Here is a 23,353-nt window from a genome sequence, read left to right as displayed (position 1 = left end):
AGAAGGCGGGAAGCATCACGCACTCCTGGGAAGGGGGAAAAAAAAAATTCTTCACTTCCCAGCGAGAAACAAACACGGAACGGCAGCTGGTGAAGTGGGGCAAGCTGGCTGGCCGGCGCTTCTTCCAAAGCCTCCCCCCCACACACACACACAAAAAAAAAAAAGCTGTGGAGAAGATCCGGGAGGAAACGCAAAGCGAAGGACGCTCCTTGCAAAGTTATCACACAAAAACCACGGAGATCGGCCGTTGTGTTGCCAAAGAAGCCGTTGGGGTTTTTTTTCCCATGAGTCGCTCCCAACGTTCGTCATTGGAGGAGGAGGAGGAGGAGGCGAGGAAAACAGCCCAGCCACACAAAAAAAAGAGGCGTACTGCATCTCAAAAACGTGTGCAGAGAGCAAGGGGGGGACACGAGCTTCCGGGTTTGCACGTACTGTGTTTGATCGAATACATGCGTTGTTGTTGTTGTTTATTGCTTGAAGACGGAGGACAGAGAGGGAAGGAAGAGTTTTAAGGGGCCATCCAAAACGGCATTTGCTGCTTCGCCCGCTGCTGCGAAGACGGATACTGGTATCCTAGTCTCCACGTCTGCGAGTAGCTACTTGCATTTTTAAGACTCCCGTGGTCTTCCTCTTCGTCCGACGAGTCGCCGGTGTAGGCCACCAGCCCCAGTTCCTTTTCTCCGCTTTTCATCTTCTTGGCAGGGTGATCTAAGAGACGAAAGAGAAGGGGGAAAAAAAAAAAACAGCCCCCAGCCACCACCCCATCCCCAAACAAGGGCCGGGTAGGGAAAAAAAAAGGGGGGGGAAGAGAAAGATCAAACAATTTTCCCCCAAATGAGTTAATTTCAAAAAAAAACGTTAGTCGGACACCGTTCCGAAGGCCCCCGAATCAACAGTCACCCGCAGGTCAGCGGTGGTCGAACGACACAGGGTCCCGCCAACGGTGTGTTATGATCCGGCAGTACCATGTAAGAGAACAGAGAGAGAGAGAGAGAGAGAGAGAAAGAGAAAGACACAAAAAAGAAGAAGAAAAAAAAAAGGTAGAGTTAGCAAGGTCAGGCGTTGGTGAGCTCTCCGTTTCAAAGAATATATGTCAAAAGGAAGAAACCAGCTAGCCTTCTTTGCCCAAATTGTTTTCCAAAAGATGACAAGCTAACATTTTTTTTAAACGGATTGAGAGGTGGGGTAGTTTTGTTTTAAAAATAAAATAAAAAACGTTGGCCTGTTTTTTTAAGGGCTGGGAAATTAATATTGTCGTGTTATATTTATTCAGCCTTCAACTAAATTAGCTGTAGATTTTTCCCCCCCCAGGACGCTTTTTCTTTTTAATTTCTGGCCTGTTGCGGTTTTTTTTTTTTAAATTAGACATTTAAGTGAAATGCTACCCATTTTACGACTTTCCTTGCCACGCTGCAGCTGTTAAGCAGGTAACGCGGCGGTTGAGTCAACGGCTTCCCCCTTTGACTTTGTTCGTCCCAAAAAGGGACACTGCCGCCGTCGTTAAACAGGAGTCGTTGGTTCGGAATTTGGATCACGTGACCGTGGGGAGGCGGCAACGGTCGTTCATTGTGAAAAGGGGCGATAGGTTCCTTGTTTCAGTGCTGTTCTAACTTCGAAAAGTCACTAAGCGAAACTGTTGTAAGTCGAGGACTGTCTGTAGGCAGATCGCCGCCTTCCGGGTGCAGGTGGGCCTCCTAGTTCTGCCTAAGGGGTGTGTGTGTGTGTGACTGCACAGCTTCCTGGGAAAAAGTGAATAGTGTCTTGAGGACCCTAGGATCGTGTGTGTGCGTGTGTGTGTGTGTGTCTGAATGGGGTGTGAAAAGATGGGGCAAGGAGAGGAGAATGGGGAAGGGGAAAGATTTGATCTCGGTTCGGCGATGTTTTGCAGAGGTGTAAGGAGACAGAACTCCTACACAGGACTGAGAAATCGTTGTGTGTACGGGTGTGGATGCCTCGGGGCTGCTGATCTTGAAAGAGGGTAAAAACACAAGACACACAAGACACACACACACACACACACACACACACAGGGACACGTCCGCTCTGGATTTAAGGGGAACTCAACCGAACGGGCAAAGAGAAGCTAGAGGCGCTTCTAGGCTTAAGGCCCAGAGGTTGATGCCAGCCGCAGCAGGCCGGCAAGCAGCATCAACGCAAAGGAGGCAGGAAAACCAACGCAAGCCGGGCCTCTCGGCTGCACACGCTCACCGTTGCTGCCCCCCAAGGACCCGTTTCGGTCGTCAGGCTCCGGCTTCATCCCCATCACTGGCAACGCCGGTGGTGGCATCAGCTGCCTGCTTGGAGACAGAATAAAGAGTTCTTTGAGAACAGGAGGTCCAGAAAGGACATCCAGAAACCAGGAGACAGGAGTTCTAGTCCCACCTTAGGCATGAAAGCCGGCTGGGTGACTTTGGGCCAATCACCAGGAGATGGGGAATTCTAGTCCCACCTTAGGCATGAAACCCAGCTGGGTGGCTTTGGGCTAATTACCAGGAGACGGGGAGTTCTAGTCCCGACTTAGGCATGAAAGCCGGCTGGGTGAGTTTGGGCTAATCACCAGGAAGTAGGGAATTCTAGTCCCGCCTTAGGCATGAAAGCCAGCTGGGTGGCTTCGGGCTAATCACCAGGAGATGGAGAATTCTAGTCCTACTATAGGCATGAAAGCCAGCTGGATGACTTTGGGCCAATCACCAGGAGATGGAGAATTCTAGTCCCGATTTAGGCATGAAAGCCGGCTGGGTGGCTTTGGGCCAATCACCAGGAGACAGAGAGTTCTAGTTCCAGCTTAAATTCTCAGTCCCTGCTCAATGGATGGATCTTAAGCCCCATCTTCCCTGTCTTTAGATGACAGGCAGCCTGACGTTCAGCGGACAAACTTTTTTTCCAGCACTATTGTAAGCCAAGGATTCTCTGTACAGCGCTAGCATTTCTCCGAGCGGGTTCAACTCTCCCAGCTCGGCCTACCTCGCAGGGCTGTCCCAAGCTGCCCACTCACCTGTCCCTCTCTCTCTCCTTTCCTGAGGAACTTGCTGGCTTCGGGCCTGTTCCATCCAGGTCAGTCGGAATGCAGAAGCCTGTACCTAAATTAGTCATATGAATGGGTCCATGCTATGAGCAGAAAAACACAGCAGCATTAGCAAATCTAAAACACTGGAGTTGAGCTATCAGCTCCTTAATGAAAAAATAAAAAATAAAAGCCTCTTTGTGGAGGCCCAACATTTTCTCTTTTGCTTCCTTAAAATAAGAATATGGCCAGCATCCTACAGTTTGGGGACTTTTTTTTTTTTTTTCCAGGTTTTGGAAATTGCCTCTAAAGTCCTGATGCTACCTTGAACCAGGAGCAAACACTATGAATGCATTTTGGGTGCGTGTAGGTCAAATCTGGACCTACATCCCGCAGTCATCTGGATGCAATTTGCAGCCTTTGGGCTGGGAAATGGACTTGACTTCTGATTTCTCCAGCAAAATCCACCCCATAGCGAACCAGGTATTCACTCAAGGACTGCTGGCTTTGTTTAACGACCGCTGCCAAAGAGGTCTTATAACCATATCCTGACCAGTTTTACAATCGACTGACGGTCGTTAAGCCGAGGAGAAGCTGCTGATTAAATTTAAACACGGGATCCACCCAAGCACGGCGGGTGTGTGTAAAGACAGCTCCAAGTTGAAGTCTGGGATCTTAAGAAGCTGCAGAATTGCTCCGGATTGCACGACAGAAATAAATCTCTCTGGTCTAGTTAATTCAAGTTTGAGAGAATGCCTGGAATACTTCCATGCTATTTTTCATAAAAGAAGGCCTTGAATTGTGTGGCTACTAATAAAAAAAATAAAAAATAAATAGGCATTTCGTGTTTATCTCCCGCTCTTGAAAAAGGGAGGGTAACAACTTGGCCGTAAGTCAATTTATTCAGTTGTTAACGGTCACCAAGTGAATTGTTGTGAGGACCAGCTGCACTGCAAATGTGATGTTTAGTTTCTTGCTCTGCCTTTCAAGCTGATATCTCTCTGCTACTAGGGGGGCAGGCAGACCCTGGTTAGATGCCCCGGGAACCTAGTTTGGCCAGGCCAAGAATCGTGCAACAACTGGAACTAACATTGCAAGTTAGGGTCTTTTCCGATCAAGATTTGCCCAATTGCAGTTGCCCATCACCATCGTTACAGGATGAGGGGAACTCTGCTGTGTGTGTGTGTGTGTGTGTGTGTGTGTGTGGCCTAACCCTACAAACACATCATTGTCGCCTTTTCCAAAAAGGTTAGGAAAAACGTCACTTTTTTTTCCTCGTGTTTTAGAAAGAGAAACTCCGAAAGCAAGCTTGATTTTTTTTCTCTAAATGAAGACTACACAACTTCGGATGACTCGATAACGCAACTTTGGTGTGGCTGTTCCTTTTATCAACACACAAAGAGGGGGGTTTTTTTCCCGTCATTTTTTTGCTCCAGATAAGAAATTCAAGTTGTTACGAATTACTTTCTTTAAGCTGATAGGCAAAGAGGCTCTCTTCCTGTTTTATCGTGACTTGATCTAAACGATTAGAAAGCAGCTACAGAAATCTCCAGATTCCTCACCTCTAAATCTCGCCTGCTGATTTTAAATCGGCCTCAAAATGCTTCTGTGGAAAGTCCCCCTCCAAATTCTGCTTTTTTTTGCCCTCCTATTTCAAATTGCCCCCTATCTAAAATCTGATTTGAAGCTCTAAGTTTGAGCTCATAAACTTGGGCGCTCGACTTCACAGGGAACCATAGCTTGCAAATCTTAAATTTTTCAAGCCTTAAATTATTATTATTTTGGCCAACCACCTTCACTACTCCGGCCGTCCCGGGACAGCGGCCACCCCAAATACATGTGGTCCTCGACTTACGACCACGACGAGCAAACTTTCCATTGCTAAGTGAGATGCTTCAGTGAATTCTGCCGCAGTGGTTAAGTCGTTCAGTGAATCACTGCCGTTGTTAAGTTAGTCACACCATTGTTAAGCGAGACTGGCTTCCCCATTGGCGTGGTCCGTCAAAAGGTCGCAAAAGGGGATCACATCACCCCGGGAGACACCGCAACCGTCGTAAATACGAGTCGGGTTGCCAAGCGTCTGAAGTTGAATGACGTGACCGTGGGGATGTGTGAAAAAGAGTCGAAAGTCCCTTTTTTCAGTGCCGTTGTAACTTTGAAACGGTCACTAAGCAAACGGTTGTAAGTCAAGGACTACTTGTGGATCCAGGGTCTCCCCAAAACCATCACATCGGCCTTGAAAAGGCCTGTGGTGACCGCTGGCTTAATGCTAGTCATCTGACCATCACTTCTTCCGCGGAACTGGCTGCTGCAGAGACAGCCAGCCCAGACCAGCTTTGAACGACAGTTTCGGAGGCTAGCTGGGATCTAAACCTAGTTTTGATTTCGAAGGTGAAACAGGGACAGGGAGAGGCAGGTAAAAGAACGACTGTGGCTTACTGCACCTGGTATCCCAACAATCCGGATTCGTGTTCGTCCGGGAGTTCCTCGGTAAATCGCCTTTTTTGACCCGGCTGAGGCAGGGGCTGTCCGGGGGGCTGCGTCGGCAGGGGGGTCTTTCCAGGAGCAGCAGGCAAGAAAGGAGAGCTAAGCGGGGTCTGGAAAGAGACACACACACACATCGGCGAAAAATGAAACCGAAATGGACGCCTAACATTCAAGCCATCGTTCAAATGGCACAAGAAAGAAGGTCCTGTTTTATTCTTCTGTTGTTCTACTTTTCTTCGACTGCTTTGGTTTGGCTTATGGCGAGATAAGGGGCAAATAAATGTAGTAATTATTATTATTTACTCTTCAATTCGATTCGTAAAAACGTAACAGTTCAGAGCTGTTAAGGTAACGTCTGAGTGTATAAATAGTTCCAAGTAAGGTGTTTTTTTGCAAAGACAGGATATTCAATTATTATTATCATTATTGTTATTGTTACTGTTATTTTGTTGTTAATCTTCAATTGGATTCACAGTCTAGGACTGGTAAAAACAGTTCACGTCCTAAGCAAGGACTCAATTTATTTTTTTCCTGGCTGTTCCTCTCCCATTTGTGCATCACCTGGTATTTGCAATAATTAATGAACCAGATTTTTTTTTTTCCTTTTCCACAATAATGCTCTCAGGTGTGTTGTTGTTGTTGTTGTTATTGTCTCATTGTACAATCAGCCAGATGTTCAGACTGGACTTGATGTTTTAGTCTACCCCAAATTTGGCATTTTAGTCTAACCAAAATTTGGCCTTTTAAGTCTACCTATCGGCCGGTGGCATTTTAATCCACCTAGATTTAGTCTTTCCAAGGACCTGGAAGTTGTTCTTGTGGTTCTTGTTATTATTCCAATATTATTTTCACAGAAAGCGCTGCCTGTTCTTACCTGGCTTGTGGTTGCAGCGGGCTGGACTTGCGTAATTGGGTACTGGGTGGGCACCGGTGGGACGCCGGTGGGCAGGGCCAGTACGCCGGGTGCCATGGGGACCGCTGGCGGTCCGATGCCCGGCATCACGTAAGGAGGCTGGCCGGGTTGCTGAGGGGGCGGAGCCATGGGGTAGCTGGCCTGGAAGCCGTTGGGCGGGTAATATGGTGGCTGGGGGGGGACGGTTGCGAGAGTTGCCGGTTGCGTGAATCCTGATCGGAACCAAGAGAAGAGCAGGGAAGGAAAAGTTGGATCAGCCCCGTTGGATGGAATGGGATGGAAAAGGGGAAGGGGGAAAAAAAAGTAGGTCTGGAGACCCTCCAGAGGGAAACATCCAGTGGTGGGATTCAAATAGATCAGTGGTTCTCAACCTTTTTAATGCCATGACCCCCAACCAGTCGTAAGTTGAGGACTACTCAACTGGTGCAGCACCGTTTGCAGACTGGGACTTTTGGCGGGCGGCAGGGCAGAGACAGCCTGGACAATTCCTATTAGCTTTTGAAAGCCAATAGAATTAGACTCTATTCAAGAGAGTCTATTCTATTGGCTTTCAAAAGCCAATAGAATAAAAGGGAGTAGCACAGCTAAGGAAAAGGGGAAAAAAAATGGCGGACTCCGTTGTTTGGCGACCCCCGTGAAATGGTCGTTCGACCCCAAATGGGGTCCCGACCCACAGGTTGAGAACCACTGAGATAGATGAATAACCGGTTCTCTGTGTGGATGCTGCTTCCGGAAGTCCGTTAGGGCAACCAGAAATGAGCTACCGGTTCTGCCACCAGTGGAATCCCACCAGTGGCAACATTCCCCCCAACCCCGGTCAGAAACCTGAAATAGTTGAGCAGCTGGACAAGACAAACCTGTTAAGGGCATCGTGGTGGCCATCTGGTTTACAAACCGCGAGTATTCGGCGTGGACCTGGAAAGGAAGGGCAGATTCGTGAATTAGGAGCCGATAAACGCGCCCACTTTTGATCATCGGAGGCTTTCTCAAACGTTCCCCCCGTTTAGTGGCAATGGTCCGTTCCTTAGCCAAGAGATTAGGCCGCTTCCCCATCTACCCTGAAGCTTGCCTCGTGCAGGCGGTCCTCGTTTAGCGACCGTCGTTGGTTACCGGCCCAAAAGTGAGCCCAGAATTTCTACTTGCTAAGGCAGACATTGGTGAAAAGGAAGCCTGGCCCCCCATTTTGCGGCCTTTCTTTGCCACAAGTTGTTAAGGGAATAACGTACAGGGGTGAAGGTAGCCGCGCGCTGGTTAAGTAACTTACAGTCTGTAGTAAGTTCTCGCAAAGCTTTTTGGCTGCCGCCAGGCCTTCTGGCTTGGGATGGCTGTAAAAGACATATGGGAACGTTCAGCGAAAAGGATAAAATGGCAAGCGCCTTAAATTTTGGGATTTTAAGAATTTTAGGATTTCAGCAACTTAAGGCAGAAGACCCTTGGCAGGTACAGTAGCACTGTGGAAGATCTGTCTGTCTGTCTGTCTGTCTGTCTATCTATCTATCTATCTATCTACCCACCCACCTTTTATCTATCTTTTATCTATCCATCTATCCTATTTCTCTATCATCTATCCATCCATCTATCTATCCATCTATCTATCCATCTATCCTATCTCTCTAATTTATCCTATCCTATCCTATCCTATCTTCTCATCCATCATCTATCTATCTATCTATCTATCTATCTATCTATCTATCTATCTATCTATCTATCTATCTATCTATCTATCATCTACCTACCTACCTACCTATCTTTTATCTATCCATCTATCCTATTTATCTCTTATCTATCCATCTATCCTATTTATCTCTTATCTATCCATCCATCCATCTAATCTATCTATTCATCTATCCTATCTCTCTCTCTAATTTATCCTACTATCCTACTTATTAGAAAAACGAACTAATGGGGAAAAAAGAAGCTTAACATGGATGGAAATTCATTAAAAAGTGAATTCAAAATAACAAAGCCCAAGTGAAAATGATTCTAGTGAGGAAAAAGGATGGAGAACAGTAGATTAAACCAATGTGCATTTTTACACAGCTTTATGAAAACCTGAAAATGGGAAAAAAAAAAAGAGCACGTACAGAAAATGAAAATAAGAAAACAGGTCACCAAACGCCGGATCCAATAAAGGAATCCGCTCCCCTTACCTAATGTAAATGTACATGGGTTCGAATGCTTCGCGCCCAGAGGCAGGTTCGATGCAGCCGGAGCCCTTTCCTCGAAGGAACACCTTGGCCCCCGTTTCTATCTGGATGTGCTGCAAATAGGAGCAGCCAGGCCCTTCCACCTTTTCCTTCACGCTGAAGGTGGGGATGGCGTGTTCCAAGCCCACAAACAGCTTGTCCTGGACGTAATGCATCTGCACAACACACAAAGATCCAAAAGTCACCCCGGAGGAGCGTGCCTTTTCATTTTCATTTTATCGGCGGGGGAGCCTCAAGTTACGACCATTCGTTTAGCGTAAGGCTCTTCCAACTTGGCCCTTTTAGGACTTGTGGACTTCAACTGCCTGAATTCCTCAGCCAGGCACGCTGAATAACAAGAGCTGGAAGGGACCTTGGAGGTCTTCTAGTCCAGCCCCCTGCTTAGTTAGGAAACCAAGCAGGAATGAGATGGCCCTTCCCTCCTAATATAAGAAAATCACATATATATATATATATATATATATATATATATATATATATATATATATATATATATATATTTCTTTCAATCTCGTTTTGAAAGAAATCAAAAACACACAGGATTTTGGCCTTGCCAACCCCCCAGATGTTCTCCTCCGGGGCTTGACAGTTGGTGTTTCTGGAAGGAAAGGCCGTGGGCGTTGTTGGATGGCACAGGGAGGTCTCTGCTGTCTGGAAGCTGGACCCCTCTCCCCATTGCATTTCTATAAGAGGATGGTATCGGCCTAGCCCTGCTCAACAGACCAGGCCTTCTTAATCCTCTAGCACAAGGGGTCCCCAAACCCGGGCACTTTTAAGACTCCTGGACTTCAACTCCCAGAATTCCCCAGCCAGACACAGCATACGGACTGGGTGGGCAAATCCCTGATGACTAGCCCCTTAAAGATAAGCCTTCTAGCCCCCCCCCCAAATTCTCTCTAATGGCCCACATTGATCCCCCTGCAAACTGAGGTGGGAAGCCCAGCAAACTTGCTTAATCTGATTCAAGGAGAGAAGCAGTGAGGACAGACAGACGGTCCTTGGCGTACGGCCACAAGGGAGCCTGTCGCTAAGCGAGGCTGTTGTTAAAGGAGTTGCACCCCAAGTTACGACCTTTCTCACCACTAATGTTAAGTTAATCGCTGCAGTTGTTAAGTCAGTTAACAGGATTGTGAAGTGAATACGGCGTCCCCATTGCCTTTGTTGGTCAGAAAGTCGCCAAAGGGGATTTGCGGGATGCCGGGACCGTCATAAATACAAGTCAGTTGTCAAGCCTCTGAATTTTGATCCCGTGACTGTTGTGTGACAAACGGTCCTAATCAATTCTTTCAGTGCCGTCGTAACTTCAGTCACTAAGCGAATAATTGGGGATTTCTGATCACTGAGACGTCCAACCCACCAAAAACAGGGAAAACAAATCTGCCCTGAGACACTCAAAGCTTCCAGCTCAGCCCGTCGTATCAACCCTCCCGAAGCAGAATCGAAGTAAAACCGAAGCAGCTTCATCTGCCATGCCTACCAAGCTGGTACTGTAAATGTCACGGGGCTCTTTCCTTCTCCGACAATACTTACTCCGCCAGACTGGAATGGCGCCTTCTGCCCAACGGCCGGGGGCAAGGGGGTAATGGGGGCAGGCTGGTGGTAGACGGTCACCGTGGCCCCGTTGAAAGTGGGGCTGGAGCCAGTGGCCGCTTTGACCACTCCGTTGGTGATGATTTCTTTGATCCGGTTGACAGCTCCTGCAAAGGGCGTCAAAACTGGTGAGCTTCGCGCCGAGACCTTTACATTCCCGCGGTTAAGCAGGGCGGTTATTAAGGGGAGTTCTGCCTGACTTTGCAACCTATGTTGCCTGGACGTTAAGTGAGCTAAGTCGTTTTGCTCAAGGGCCGCTGTCACTTCAAAGAAGCGAAATCGAGCCGTAGCGAGCCACAAGTTCCAATTTAACCAGCGCGGTGTTCGTTTTGTAACCGTGGGGTTCGCTGTATGGCCGCTGGGGAAAAAAAGTCATAAAAATCAGGTCTGGGGTGACTGACATGATTTATGACCGTTAAGGGCAGGCTATGTTAGAGTTGTATATCAAGGACTACCCTTATTAGTAGTTTATTATAGGCCTAGCATTGATTAATATAGGTCTTTATTGTACATCTAGCACTGATGATGTTCCCTAGTTGGGTCATGAAACGTCTGCAAGAAAATAACCAAGCTCAGAGAGCACCAAGGACCCTACAATCTTTTCTTTCTCCTCCTCCTCCTCTTCCTCCTCCTCTTCCTCGAAAGCCCCACTCCATCTACACTGATGATGTTCCCTAGCTGGGTCATGAAACGTCTGCAAGAAAACCACCCAGCCCAGAGAGCACCAAGGACCCCCTCATTTCAACCCTCTCTTCTATTGGAACCTCTGTTATAAAACTAAATACACAGATGTATGTTCTTTTTTTTTTTTAAATCTCATTTTCAATGCTACGTTTCACTTAAATTCATGTTAATGTCATTCACTTTTAAGACCTGGGATAGAACGTCCCCTTTTTCCCTTGCTCTTAGTTCAGTGCTTCTTAGACTGTGTCAATTTGAGCACGTGCGGACTTTCAAACTCCCAGAATTCCCCAGCCAGCCCAGATCAAACCCCCATTTCCTGATGTCTGCCCAGAGGATCTAAATGGGATTGACTTACTGTCCACCAGTTCTCTTGTCTGTCCTTGGACGTGCAAGTATAGGGGACGATCACTGGGGAGAAAGGAAGAAGAAAAAAAAAAAGGCATGCTTCATTTTTTAAAAAACCAAGATTTTTAACACTTGAGATGCTGACCTCCCCGATGCTAAAAAATATATTTTCAGTCCACAATAATGCGTTTGGGGAGGGTGGTTTTTTTTAAAGAGATGAAAGGGAGATGGAAACAACGGCAATACGCACCCAGGGCCAATTTTGATTTTCTCTTCCGCAGTCATGTAGCGCCCACGAGTGGAGACTGCTGCTCCACTCAGCTTGCTTATCTGCAGACATTGGAGGAGGAGGAGGAGGAGGAGGAAGGGAGAGAAAAAAAAAAAATCACAATCAGCCATGCAAGAAAAGCTCAATTGAAGCCGAAAAATCCGTTTAATTGTCTTTTCCCCAAAGACATTCATAACAACCCCCCCCCCTGGCCCAAATTTTTTGGGGAAGAGGCAGATTTTTCCAGCAAAAGGAAGAGAAGTAACACAAAGAAATTCGGGGTTTCTCAGCCATGACAATATGAAGACTTTGACTCCCAGAATTCCCCAGCCAGCATGCTCTAAGATGGGTGGACTTCAATTCCCAGATTCCCCTAGCTAGCATGCTTTAAGAGGGATGGATTTCAGCTCCCCGAATTCTCCAGCCAAGAGGCTGTAAGATAGGTGAACGTCAACTCCCAGAATTCCCCAGCCAGAATCTTTTAAGAGGGGTGGACTTCAACTCCCAGAATTCCCCAGCCTGCAAGTTTTAAGAAGAGTGGACCTCAACTCCCATCAACCTGTTTGAAGCCTACCAAGCGGCTATTATGGGAAATTAAGATACTGCAAAGCCCCACTGGAGAGGGCGCCAGACCTCGTCCTGCGTCTGTCCTCTTGTTAGGAGATTCCGGCAGGTCAGCGGCACATCGTTGATCTCCACTTCGGCCACCACGAGATCATCTTTGCTTTTGTTGCCTGCCGGACCTTTCCCTGAAGCCTGGAGCTGCCGAAGAGCAGAAGGGAGGAGGACCAGGAAATAACAGGGAAAGCAGACAGAGTCAGCTTAGTCTAGTAGGGAAGGTGCTGGGTTAGGAACTAGGAGACGGTGAGTTCTAGTCCCGCCTTAGGCATGAAAGCCAGCCTGGTGACTTTGGGCCAATCACCAGAAGACAGTGAGTTCTAGTTCCCTCAGAGACCTGAAAACCGACTGGTGACTTTAAACCAATCACCAGGAGACGGGGAGTTCTAGTCCCACCTTAGGCACGAAAGCTAGCTGGATGACGCTGGGCCAATCACCAAGAGATTGCGAGTTCTAGTCCTGCCTTAGGCATGAAAGCCGGCTGGGTGACTTTGGGCCCATCACCAGGAGACCGTGAGTTCTAGTCCCGCCTTAGGCACGAAAGCCAGCCTGGTGACTTTGGGCCCATCACCAGGAGACAGTGAGTTCTAGTTCATGTTCAGCATGAAAACTGACTGGGTAACTTTGGGGCAGCCCCTCCCTCTCAGCCCAGCCCACCTTATAGGGTTGTTGTTATGGGGAAAATAGGAGGAAGGAGTACTAGATGTGATCCTTACCTTGAGTTTATTACTCTATAATAAAGGCAGGATGGAAATTAAACAAATAATAATAAATATCTTCCTTAATACACTCAACCTGTGGCTTGTCTCGCTTATATCTCACCTGATGCCAAGTCAGGCGGGGGCCCAGATCGAGAAAAGATCCATGATAAAAATTAAATATGGAAATAAATCAACTCCCCCCCCCCCACCAGAGACAGCACAGGCCTGGTGTGGGCGAGATATTTGGGGGTCTGAGAACTTACACCCAGTAGCAAGAACAAAGACAAGTCAGGAGTGAATAAACACAGACAGTCTTTGAGTTATAGCCGTCCATTTAATGACCATTTGAACTGTATTTACTTATAAAATTTATAGCCGCCCATTTTACCTCAGAGGTTTACCTCTTGAGGTTACAAAGGGCAGTGGGACTTATGGCTTTTTTTCCCCACCCTTACGACCATCCCCAGGGTCATCTGATCAAAATTCAGACCCTGGGCAGCTGGCTCGTACTTATGACGGCCGCAGGGTCCCCATTTTGCGGCCTTCTGACAATCAAAATCAACGGGGGGAGGGAGATCCACTTAACGACCGTGTGACTATTAATGAACGTGGAGAGCAAGGTTGTAAAATGGGAGAAAACGCAACTGTCCTCACTTAGCAATGGAAACCTGGGATCAATGGCGGTCATAAGCCGAGGACTATTTGACGGCAGGCGCGCCGAGGCAAAGCCCACCTCACCTTGTCTGCAGAAGTGGCCGAGGGCTTCAGCTTCCCTTTTGCCATCAACATGGCGTTGATTTTCGCGGCCACGGCCGCCGCGGCATCCAGCGCTCCCAAAGGAGCTGCCGAGCCTTCCGAGCCGGACATTCCGTCTCCGCCGCCCTGGACGAGGCGGCCGGCCACAGGCGTGGTAGCAGGAAGGAGGAAGAGAGCTGGCGAAGGCCCTGGCTGGTCCCATTTGCTGCGGCGCCTGGAAATTAGGAAATATATATATATATTATACATATATAATTTTTCAATTCCTTCTGTCAGCTGGGCCCGTTTCTCAAATCTCCCTCTTTCCCTTTTTGACATTCTGGAAGACTTTGCATTTCTTCTCTCTCTAATCGGAATCCGTAATTCTGCGCCGTGACCGTCACAGCCTGAGGGGTGTTATATCAAAAGATATTCTACTCTTCCTCCCGTTTCCATCTTCCCTTCAAATATTAACGGAGTCCATCATGGTCTGAGAAGCATCGTCCCTGCTAGGTAATTGACGGTCAAGCTGAAACTAAACTAATGAAGTAAAAATAGCAAATGGGGGGGGACTCTTTCTCAAAGCCCCCCGAATAAGTTACCCAGACCAAATCCACATATCAAAGGATAAGGTCTGCAAACACAGAGTCACAATCTGTTTTGCTTTTAGGAATACATATTTCTTCTTTCCTCACAGCTGTCTGGATCTCATTATTTATTTATTCTGGTGCAATTTGGAACCCCAAACAATTCTTGAATTCAGACCCATTAATTAATGAAATTACAACTATTAACCCACTTAAGGGGTTCTTTTTTGCAGTTTGCGGTTGCTGTCCAACTCATTTTGGTTATTGTGAGTTCAAGAGGTCAGATCAGCCATAAATGAAGGACCAGGCACAAATAATAATTCTCACCCATCCATTTTATCTTCAAAAAATCCTCCTTTTTATTTTTTTGCCCCACTTAGAAATGACCCCTGGAAACAGCCAGCAGGTTTTTCAAGGAAGAACCAATGAGACGGCTGGCTGGAGAGCAAATCAAAAGCAGGGGGCCCTGAAGCGCTCCACCAATCAGGGGAGAGCGCCTCAAGTATAAAAAGGGGCCACTGCTGAGGGAGAGGGTCAGTTTGCCCACAGAGACTGTGAGGGAAGGAAGAAAGGGAAGAAGACTGGGAGGAGAAGCAGAAGGAAGATGCAGCTCCTGAGGGGAAAAGGCCTGAAGTCACTGCCTACCTCAGGAGCCCAGAAGGGCAGCAAAAGTCCCAGGAAGGAAGGCAGCTCCTGAGGGGAAAAGGACTGAAGTCACTGCCCACCTCAGGAGCCCAGAAGGGGAGTAGAAGTCCCAGAAAGGAAGGCAGCTCCTTGAGGGGCTGAAGTCACTCAGCACCTCAGCTGGGGGAAAGGAGGCTAAGCAGCCCTGGAGCTGAAGTCTGAATGAATCTCAGAGGGATGACAGGATGAAGAAGGGAAGCCTGGAAGAGGAGGAAGAAGCCCAAGAAATGACCAAGGAAAGAGGAAGAGTCCAGCCAAGCTCCAGAAGGTCACAAGAGTAGAAATTTGGGGCAAAAGAGGCTACTCTGAGGGGGGGAGAGCTGAATTTGTGCCCATCTCAGGAGCCCAGAAAGCAAGGCAGCTCCTGAGGGGAAAAGGGCTGAAGTCACTTGGAGGCAGAAAGGAGGCCAAGCAGCCCTGGAGCTGAAGTCAGAGACCCTCATGGACAACAGGATGAAGGACAGAAAGAAGATGAGGAAGAGGAAGCGGAGCCCAGCCAACCTCCAGAAAGCCACAAGATTAGAAGTTTTGGGACAAAAAGAGGCCACTTTGAGGCAAAAGAGAACAAAAAAAACCAAAGAGCTGAAGTCAGTGCCTGCTTTGGGGGTGAAAAAGTTTCTCCTTTCCCTGAGGAGAAAGAGCTGAAGTCATCCACAGCTGGCCGGGGCAACTTCTGCCTGCCATTGGTAAGGAGTGGAAATGAAGCCGGTTGTAAAGGGGTGTGAGTGTCAATTTGCACACAAACACAAAGTGCTTTCCTGGAACATCTCCAAACACCCCCCCCCCCAATTCCCTCTTGCTAAAAAGGATCTGTATTTCTTGGAGGGGGAAATAAGTGGAGGTTTCACATGACACAAAGGGGGTGGGGTAAAATTATACACACACACACACACACATATATACACGCATATACATACACACACGTATATGCGTATGTGTATATATGTGTGTGTGTGTATATATACTCACACGCATACATGTACATATATATATGCATATACATATATACACACACATACAGTTACACTATATTATATATATATACACAAATTCATAGGTATATAGATATGATATGAAGCATAATTTAGGGCGGGGATCAGCTGAAGGGCTGGGAAAAGAAGGTCCCGGTCCCAGATCGAGCGGGGGCTGATGGGAGTTGTAGTCCGCCCGAGCGCTTTACCCGGCCTCCCTCCCCGGTTCCTCCCAGCCCGGGCGCCCTCCTTACCCGCCCGAGGCCCCCGGCTCCCGCTGCCCCGCGCCGCCCGCTGACATGGCTGAAGCCGCCACCGCCGCCGCCGCCTCCTTCGCGGAGAAACTTCCCCTCCGGCGTCACTTCCGCTTCTCCGAGGGCGCCACTTCCGGGAAAGGGTCGCTTGAGAGACGGAACGGCGCGCGGCATCCGGGGACCGTAGAGCTACATCCCTTTTAAAAAAAAAAAAAAAGTGAAGAGCGATACGCGGACCTCCGACTTCCGGGTTCCCGTTTTGGCTCTCTTAGAGCAGAAAGGAGGCAGGGAGGGAATCAAGAGTTAAGGACAAAAAAAAAAATTCAAGATTTAGGGATGGAAGCAGATTCCCTATTCCTCTTTAAGACGAGGAAAATGAGATTAAAAAGTTAGAAAATGAGTTTAACAATCATTAAGAAAATCATTTTTGCTCTTTTTTAAAGCTCCAGCTGAGACTCCCCCAGAATCTCTTCGAAAAGCTCTAACAAATGAAATGCACTCCGAAGCCACTGTTTTTCCCATCTGCATATCTGAAACCAAATGCATATTTCCATTTTATTTTATTGTTTTTGCTGAAACGCAAAAACCGGAAGTGTTCTACTCATTTGTATATCTATGCTCCTTCTCCCGCGGGGTGGTGGCTGATGGAGTCACGCGATTCCCTGCTTGCCCGGGCTTTGGAGCACGTGCGCTGCCTCTTCCTCTTCCTCAGCTAAACCCCACCAAAATACAATTTCTCTGTGTTGAAAAAGGACAGAAAAGCGAAATATTCCGATTTTTATTCCCAAATGATCTTACATAATATATCTAAAGCATATTTAAATATATATTATTGCAACCTGGGCAACTTTTTAAGAGGGGTGGACTTCAACTCCCACAATTCCCAGCCAGCCTATTTTAAGATATGTCCTATTTTCTAAAAAAAGAAAGAAAAAAGAGACTATTTTGTTCCCCCTCGCCAGAAAAAAAGACTTACTAAATATCTCTGAAACAATATTTTTCAACTTGGATTACTTTTAAGCTTTGTAGCCTCCCAGCATGCCCCAGCTGAAATCCTAGACTGGTCCAGTTAAAAACTCCCAGAATGCCCCAGCCAGCATGCTGGAATTGAGTTCTAAACATTTTAAAGCTCCCAAGTGTGAAATAAAAAAAAAAATGGTTTAATTCAATCTTGCAATGCTGGCTGGGGGGAATTCTGGGAGTTGAAGTCCACCCACCTTAAAATAGCCAAGGTTAAAAAGCCCTAATCTAAAACATCTCTTTGCTTTTCAATTCACCGTTTCCCATTTCCCATCTTCCAATGCAACAGCGCTTCCTTTCGAGAAAACGAGCCTCAATTTTGCTCCTCTTGAAGAGGTAACAAATGAAAATTAAACTCTGCTATGACAGCATAAAAGTGACTCAGGTCTCAACCTCCTCTCTGTTCTTCCTGTTTGTTTTATCTGAACAGGGAAAAATGTGGAGAGGCAGATAAGGCAACCCAAACGCGGATGTAGAACGACAGCAATACGAATTTCCTTTCGACAGTATCAAAAAAATAAAAGTTCCTTTTTCTGAAAAAGTAATTCCACGGTGACAGAAATGGAGTTTCTCTCGTAAGTCTCCAAGAAAAAAACAATCTCCATTTTCTGAGAAAACTGACATTAGATAAGCCTTTATTTATCAAATGTATATTGCTAGATTGAATTTATATGCACCCATCCCATTAGCCAAAAAATATTTAGATAGGGATGGATGGATGGATGGATGGATAGATAGATAGATAGATAGATAGATATGATTAGAAAGTTAGGTATGATTAGATAGATGATTGTAGATATATTATTAGATAGATAGATAGATAGATAGATAGATAGATAATAGGCAGATAGAGAGCGATGGATAGATATAAATAGATAGAGATATATAGAAAGAGAGATGCTGCCTTTATTCTTTTTGTAAATAACTCGGGGATGAAACCCTGAATTTCATGCCCAAATCCACTGTCCTTGTTTAATGACAGCTTGGGACAAGGCCAGAAATTCAGCGGGCTGTGGTCTCTCGTTTGGGTCCGTTCACGTGTGCGTGAAGAAACAAGAATCATTTTTCATCGTTCCACTTGTCCAAAACTGTCCTTAAAGTCCAATCAAACTCAATGGATTCTTCTAAGCGACAGCTTCTATTTTTTTATTTATTTTATTTTTCGCAAGGTTTTCTGTCTTAGCTTTGCTACTTGCCAAGAGTATCAGACATATGAAGAATTAATGTCTCTGGGTTTTCTCTTTTGCTAGGTAGATGTTTTTTTTTTCTTTCCTGACCGTTCCCTTTGCAAGGCAGTTGAGTGGTAGCCCTTCTACAAAGACAGCTTACCAATGTGTAAAAAAAACAAGAAACCACCTTATCTAAAAACAGAAAGCCCATCATCAACCCCGTGCAGTTGACTCCTTCCGTTTCTAACCATTTCCTCTGGTAATCTAATCACTCTGGTCAAATTCTTTGAAAAGCCAAGTCAGTTGGTAGAGCTTTGAGATACCAGGTATCTTTTGATCCATCCATAAAGCACAGGATGTCCCATTGAGGGTAAAGACAGAATTTAAAAAAAAAACTGGGCAAAAAAATTTAATAATAATAAAGGAAGAATCCAAATAAAGACATCAAGAAAAATAAATTAAAAAGAAGAGCAGAATATTGGATAGAAAATCACAATAGTCACAATAATCTCCTTGTCTTCCAGTTCAATGGATTCTAACGTGGCATGTTTAATTTGGACATATAAATTCTTGAGTTGTGAAATTTAAGCAATTTATACACAGCTGACAGTGACTCTTTAAAATCAACAAAACATTTCTTTATATAGGCGTGTATTTATTAAACCAGTTTGTGTGGCCACCCAATTTACACGCCGCGATTCCGAGCGGCTTGCACAATCAGATACCACAACGGGAAAACCCCAACCCCACTCTGCAGTAATTCGTTTAATAACCGTGGCGAAAAGGTCTTGAAACCAGGCACCTCCCTTCCTTTACAACCCTTTGGCTTAGCCATGAACTCAGTTGTGGTCGTTAAGCCGAGGACTAGCAAAAAACAGCATTTAAAAATCAGGAGGATTTGTCTGGCTTCCGTTTAATTCACATGCAACCCATCTTAGCCTTGGCGAAAATTAACACACTGGAAGAAGATGGATGAGTCGGAAAGAAATGCTACGAAAAAAAAGGTCCTTTTGATTTTCAGCTTCTTTCCCGATATCAAAGAAGATCAGAGGCCAGGAAAGAATATTCAGAAGTCATATGAAGACAAACATCTATTCTTCTGGGGGTGTCTTCTCTGGAGCTGGCTCTTCGTAGTTTTTCCCCAAAGTAGTAAGGGTGTCATATGGATGCGATTGCTGATCCTTCAGTTCCTGGAAGAAGGGAAAGCACAATGGGGTGACTTAAGAGGATGAGGGGTACTTACCCCCCAAAGGATAAAGGATGCTTGCTTGCAACTGGGCTCACAGAGGCCACTGCCCTAATCCGGATTGTTCCCTTTTAGCTTTGCATCCAAATCTAATGCGGAATTCAGCATCTGCGCCTCTCAGCTGCAATGATCAGAACAGCCACTAGAGGGCCGCAAACACATACAGGCAGTCCTCTACTTACGACTTGTCTTTTAGGGACCGTTCCAAGTTTCCTGAGAAAGGATTACAGGCGGTCTTCGACTTCATTTAGGGACTGTTCAAAGTTACAACGGCACCGAAAAAAGCCACTTAACAACCGCTTTTCACACGACCTTCATAGTGTCCCCACGGTCACATGATCGAAATTCAGTTGTGGTCGTAAGTTGAGGACCACCTGCAAAATAATTTAGGGATGTACCTCGTAGAGGGCAGAGGGGACATGGTTTGGCTTCGTTTCCTTGTCGGTTTGTTTGGTGTTCTTCCCGCACTGGAACTGAAGAAAAAGGGAGAATTAAAGAGATGGATCAATCCTTACAAAATTCCAAGGATATGTCTGGACTTCAGGACTGAGGCATTTAATTTTTGGTTCCCCAGATGCTCACCTTAAGCCGGCAGTAGAGAAAAGTCAGGAGAATCCCGTAGACGAACAGAATTCCATCCAAAATATAGCACACCTGCGATTCTTGTAGAGCTTCTGCGGACACAAGAGGCCATGGAAGAATTGCAATTTAAAAAATAATAATAATATACGTACTCCTCTATTTACCCCTGTTTGTTTCGTTCCCATTCTGGGAGATAAACATCCGTAAACCAGGAAAAAGGTCAGCTTCTGTAAAAACGTGGTTCTCTTTTCTTGTTAAGGGCTGGTTTGGGGAACCCAGTAATGGCGCAATTTTGGGGGAAGACATTTGCTTGCGTCTTCAAAAAATGAGACAACAACCCAGTTGCTGTGTGTTTGACCTCTGTCCGCGATCAACAAAACACTCTACAAAACCACGAGCCTTCGGTTGATTTCTGATGTTGCAAAGTGTAAAAATAGATTTATTTTATTTTATTTTATTTTTTTAAGCCAAGAGACCCAGACCAATCCGTGAGAATAACAATCTTGCAGCATTTATCCATTGCAGAAGCCTGGAAGACTCCGTAAAAATCAAGATTCAATCCGTGTTCAGTCCACACAGGTCTGCGTGACTTTGTAATTCCACTTAAATGACATTTTGAGTCTCTCTCTCTCTCTCTCTCTCTCTCTCTCTCTCTCTCTCTCTCTCACACACACACACACACACACACACACACACACACACACACACACACACACAAAGTTTGGCAAAGCCCAGAGCTATGACTTTAGGATATATAACAAATGTGTTTGTTTGTTTTTCCCTGAGGCTCTCCAGGAGAACCAGTACACCCTAGTTTGAAGCTTTTCATTAAAAATTAAATTAGTAATTGATCATATCCAACTAATGTGTTAATCAGTATTCAGTTAAATTATTAATCATCTGTCAATGAAATGATCCACCAATAATCAAATTATCAATTTACAATCCCTTAACATGTCAATTAATAACAATCAGATAAATTATTAATCGTTAAGCTGTTAACGGGCAAGCTGTTCCTTCATAATGAACTAAACTGCTCTTTAATTATTAAGTGAACTATTGTTAATGAATGGCTTAATAAGAATTAGCCGAATTACTGATCGTTACTGATTGTGAATCAATTGAACTATCTTGTAATTTTATCCAAATGTGTTTCTTTAAGTTATATCCCCCTCCTCAAAAAATAATTCTTTTTTTTCTTTCCTGCTGCCCCATCTTTGTGCAAGGTTTTGGGGGGGGGTTCCTTTTTGGAAAATTGCTGCCCTAGTATTTTTGATTAATTATGATTTGGGAGGGTCAACCTTTCAAATTAATTACAGGATACATTTCAGCTTCGTTTTTAAGCAACTGGGAGTAACCCCTAAACACTGAAAGACTTTTCCTTTCAACTTCCTTTTTAAAAAGTCCCCTTCTTTTTCCTTTTTAATCCGTTTCCCCTTTAAAAAATGATGAGGGTAGCTGTTTTCCCCCCCCCCACAGTTTTCAATCTGCTGCATGAGTGAAGCAGTTTAGTTTTTTTTTCGTTTAAGCCAGGCGGTGGGCTGCCAGAAACTCAGTTTTCCAGTTTTCATTTTTTTTTTCAATTTTTATTTATTGATATCCCGCCTTTCATAATTTTGCAAATAACTCAAGGCAGGAAACACGTCCAACTTGTCAACTAGAACTCACTCTGTCCTTTATATAAACGGGCCCTGTATATAATTCAGATGTTACTCTGGGCCATCATTTTGAAAATCCAAAGGCAGCTTCTGGTCTTGAGGGAAAAAAACCCCCAGCTTTTCATCTTTTCTATCCTAAATCAACTGCTCCGTTGGCGCAAGAATCACTCCACGATGAATCATGATTTAAAAAAGGTTTGCCTTCCCCTCCTAGCGTCCATCCCTGATTAACCAAATCGCAGCTGTTTGGATAAATCCATTTTTTTTTCACTTTCTGCGCTGCCTCCAAACTTCATTAAAAGCACAGATGAGAGGGACGCCCTACGTTAACACAACACTCTCTGGGCTCAAGCGGAGCAGAATAAAGAGGCAAAAAAAGATGGGGGGAGGGTCTCTGGAAAGCTCCCTCGCAGGGTTGTTGAGAAGAAGGATCTCTTCCAAGACCAATAAGTGAGAAAGAATATTTATTTATTGAAGGCAAGACCCCCACCTCCCTCCGTGAGCTCCCTGCTCCCTTTTTCTCCATCTTTTAGAAAAAGAATTAGAATAGAATAACAGAATAGAATAGAATAATATAGAGAGAGCAAAGTAGACTAAAATTAATTAAAATAGAACATAATTGAATAATATATAGAGAGCAGACTAAAATTAATTAGAACAGAACAGAATAGAATAATATATAGCGAGCAGAGTAAAATTAATTAGAATAGAATAGAACAGAATTGAATAATATAGAGAGAGCAGAGTAAAATTAATTAGAATAGAACAGAATTGAATAATATAGAGAGAGCAGAGTAGAATTAATTAGAATAGAACAGAATTGAATAATATAGAGAGAGCAGAGTAAAATTAATTAGAATAGAATAGAATAACAGAATTGGAAGGGACCTTGGAGGTCTTCTAGTCTAACCCCATGCCCAGGTAGGATACCCTATACCATTTCAGACAAACGGTTGTCCAATCTGAGCGGTAAATTATTACTGTTATTCTGAGTATTGGTGGTTTCAATGTTTTAATTGGCCTTTCACGTTCGTAAACCGGCCATCGTTGCTTCTAAACAAACGAAGAAAAATTGGGACTAACTCTCCCAACTTTTAGCAGGACCAGTTTGGCACTGGGGTTAAGGCGCCAGCTAGAAAACCAGGAGATGGTGAGTTCTAGTTGACCGGTTGAACTTCATTTTTTTTTTTCATGTCTTTTTTTGGGGGGAGGGAAAGCTGGTTAGCACGCCTAAGTTTCCAACGTAATCCCATTTTAGCTCTCGTTTACTGCTTTTGAGATGGATGAAGGGGCTGTGATGCCCTCCCAAGAACCCACCCCTTCCTTGAATTCGTTTTTCTTCCCGACCCCAGATAGAAGAAGAGATGGCGGTGGACTTTACCTGCTCCTTTGACCACCTGAAGCACCAGAACAGCCACCCCGAAAAAATTCATTTTGGAGACGTGGGTCCCCAAAAGGCAAAGGGTGCAGCGGGAGTGTCGGCAAAATCCGGTTGGGTCTCCAATGGTTTCACCGCTCAATCAGGGGCCTCCAGCTCCACTACCCTGAGCTCAACACGACGGGCGCAGCCACAAGACCACAAGTCTTCCTGCCCTGGGTGCGCTCTCGGTTCTTCAGCTGACGGACAGCC

The 23,353-nt window shown here is 45.4% G+C and overlaps 2 protein-coding genes, 1 long non-coding RNA gene and 1 other non-coding gene across 10 annotated transcripts; 1 reads left to right on the top strand and 3 right to left on the bottom strand.

The window, feature by feature from the left end:
• Positions 1-282: 282 nt before the first annotated feature.
• Positions 283-16,187, bottom strand: KHDC4 (KH domain containing 4, pre-mRNA splicing factor). Of its 7 annotated transcripts, none has more exons than XM_039363211.1 (14): positions 16,049-16,187; positions 13,556-13,787; positions 12,132-12,254; positions 11,481-11,560; positions 11,241-11,293; positions 10,142-10,308; positions 8,555-8,766; positions 7,669-7,729; positions 7,262-7,319; positions 6,366-6,616; positions 5,449-5,601; positions 2,996-3,108; positions 2,209-2,297; positions 283-708 (listed from the first exon to the last, which is right to left on the bottom strand). In XM_039363211.1, the coding sequence occupies exons 1-14, from the start codon at positions 16,093-16,095 to the stop codon at positions 509-511; spliced, it is 1,839 nt and encodes a 612-aa protein (XP_039219145.1). In that variant the 5' UTR covers positions 16,096-16,187; the 3' UTR covers positions 283-508. The 7 variants fall into 7 exon arrangements, 5 of the variants coding, with proteins under 5 accessions (XP_039219145.1, XP_039219142.1, XP_039219143.1 ...); XM_039363208.1 differs by having other exon boundaries at positions 12,132-12,260; positions 16,049-16,186; XM_039363209.1 differs by having other exon boundaries at positions 509-708; positions 2,209-2,294; positions 12,132-12,260.
• Positions 9,230-9,356, bottom strand: LOC120317238. Its single transcript, XR_005559164.1, has one exon.
• Positions 16,188-16,756: 569 nt separating the features above from the next.
• Positions 16,757-23,205, top strand: LOC120316995. Its single transcript, XR_005559109.1, has 3 exons — positions 16,757-17,404; positions 17,499-17,643; positions 23,076-23,205. It is a non-coding gene; the product is annotated as an uncharacterized LOC120316995 (long non-coding RNA).
• FCER1G (Fc fragment of IgE receptor Ig) lies at positions 18,876-23,235 on the bottom strand. Its single transcript, XM_039363215.1, has 4 exons — positions 23,105-23,235; positions 20,066-20,157; positions 19,882-19,956; positions 18,876-19,427 (listed from the first exon to the last, which is right to left on the bottom strand). Exons 1-4 carry the CDS (start codon positions 23,154-23,156, stop codon positions 19,329-19,331), a joined length of 318 nt encoding a protein of 105 aa, XP_039219149.1. The 5' UTR covers positions 23,157-23,235; the 3' UTR covers positions 18,876-19,328.
• Between the last annotated feature and the right edge of the window lie 118 nt (positions 23,236-23,353).

This window comes from Crotalus tigris, unplaced genomic scaffold (genome assembly GCF_016545835.1).
Source record: "Crotalus tigris isolate CLP2741 ecotype Arizona unplaced genomic scaffold, ASM1654583v1 scf7180000019553.37968852642:3898890, whole genome shotgun sequence".
Classification (NCBI taxonomy): domain Eukaryota; kingdom Metazoa; phylum Chordata; class Lepidosauria; order Squamata; family Viperidae; genus Crotalus; species Crotalus tigris.
Note: the sequence above shows the minus strand (reverse complement) of the source record. Positions and strands in the feature narration are given on the sequence as shown.

Coding starts and splice junctions, on each gene's coding strand:
- KHDC4 (XM_039363208.1), bottom strand. CDS start 16,095: ATGTCAGCGGGCGGCGCGGGGCAGCGGGAGCCGGGGGCCTCGGGCGG. Junction 11,561..12,131: donor GAGGACAGACGCAGGACGAG/GTCTGGCGCCCT, acceptor CAATGTCTGCAG/ATAAGCAAGCTGAGTGGAGC. Junction 10,309..11,240: donor GACAAGAGAACTGGTGGACA/GTAAGTCAATCC, acceptor CGCCCTTTGCAG/GAGCTGTCAACCGGATCAAA.
- FCER1G (XM_039363215.1), bottom strand. CDS start 23,156: ATGAATTTTTTCGGGGTGGCTGTTCTGGTGCTTCAGGTGGTCAAAGGA. Junction 20,158..23,104: donor TCAGGTGGTCAAAGGAGCAG/GTAAAGTCCACC, acceptor TTGTGTCCGCAG/AAGCTCTACAAGAATCGCAG. Junction 19,957..20,065: donor TTCTCTACTGCCGGCTTAAG/GTGAGCATCTGG, acceptor CTTTTTCTTCAG/TTCCAGTGCGGGAAGAACAC.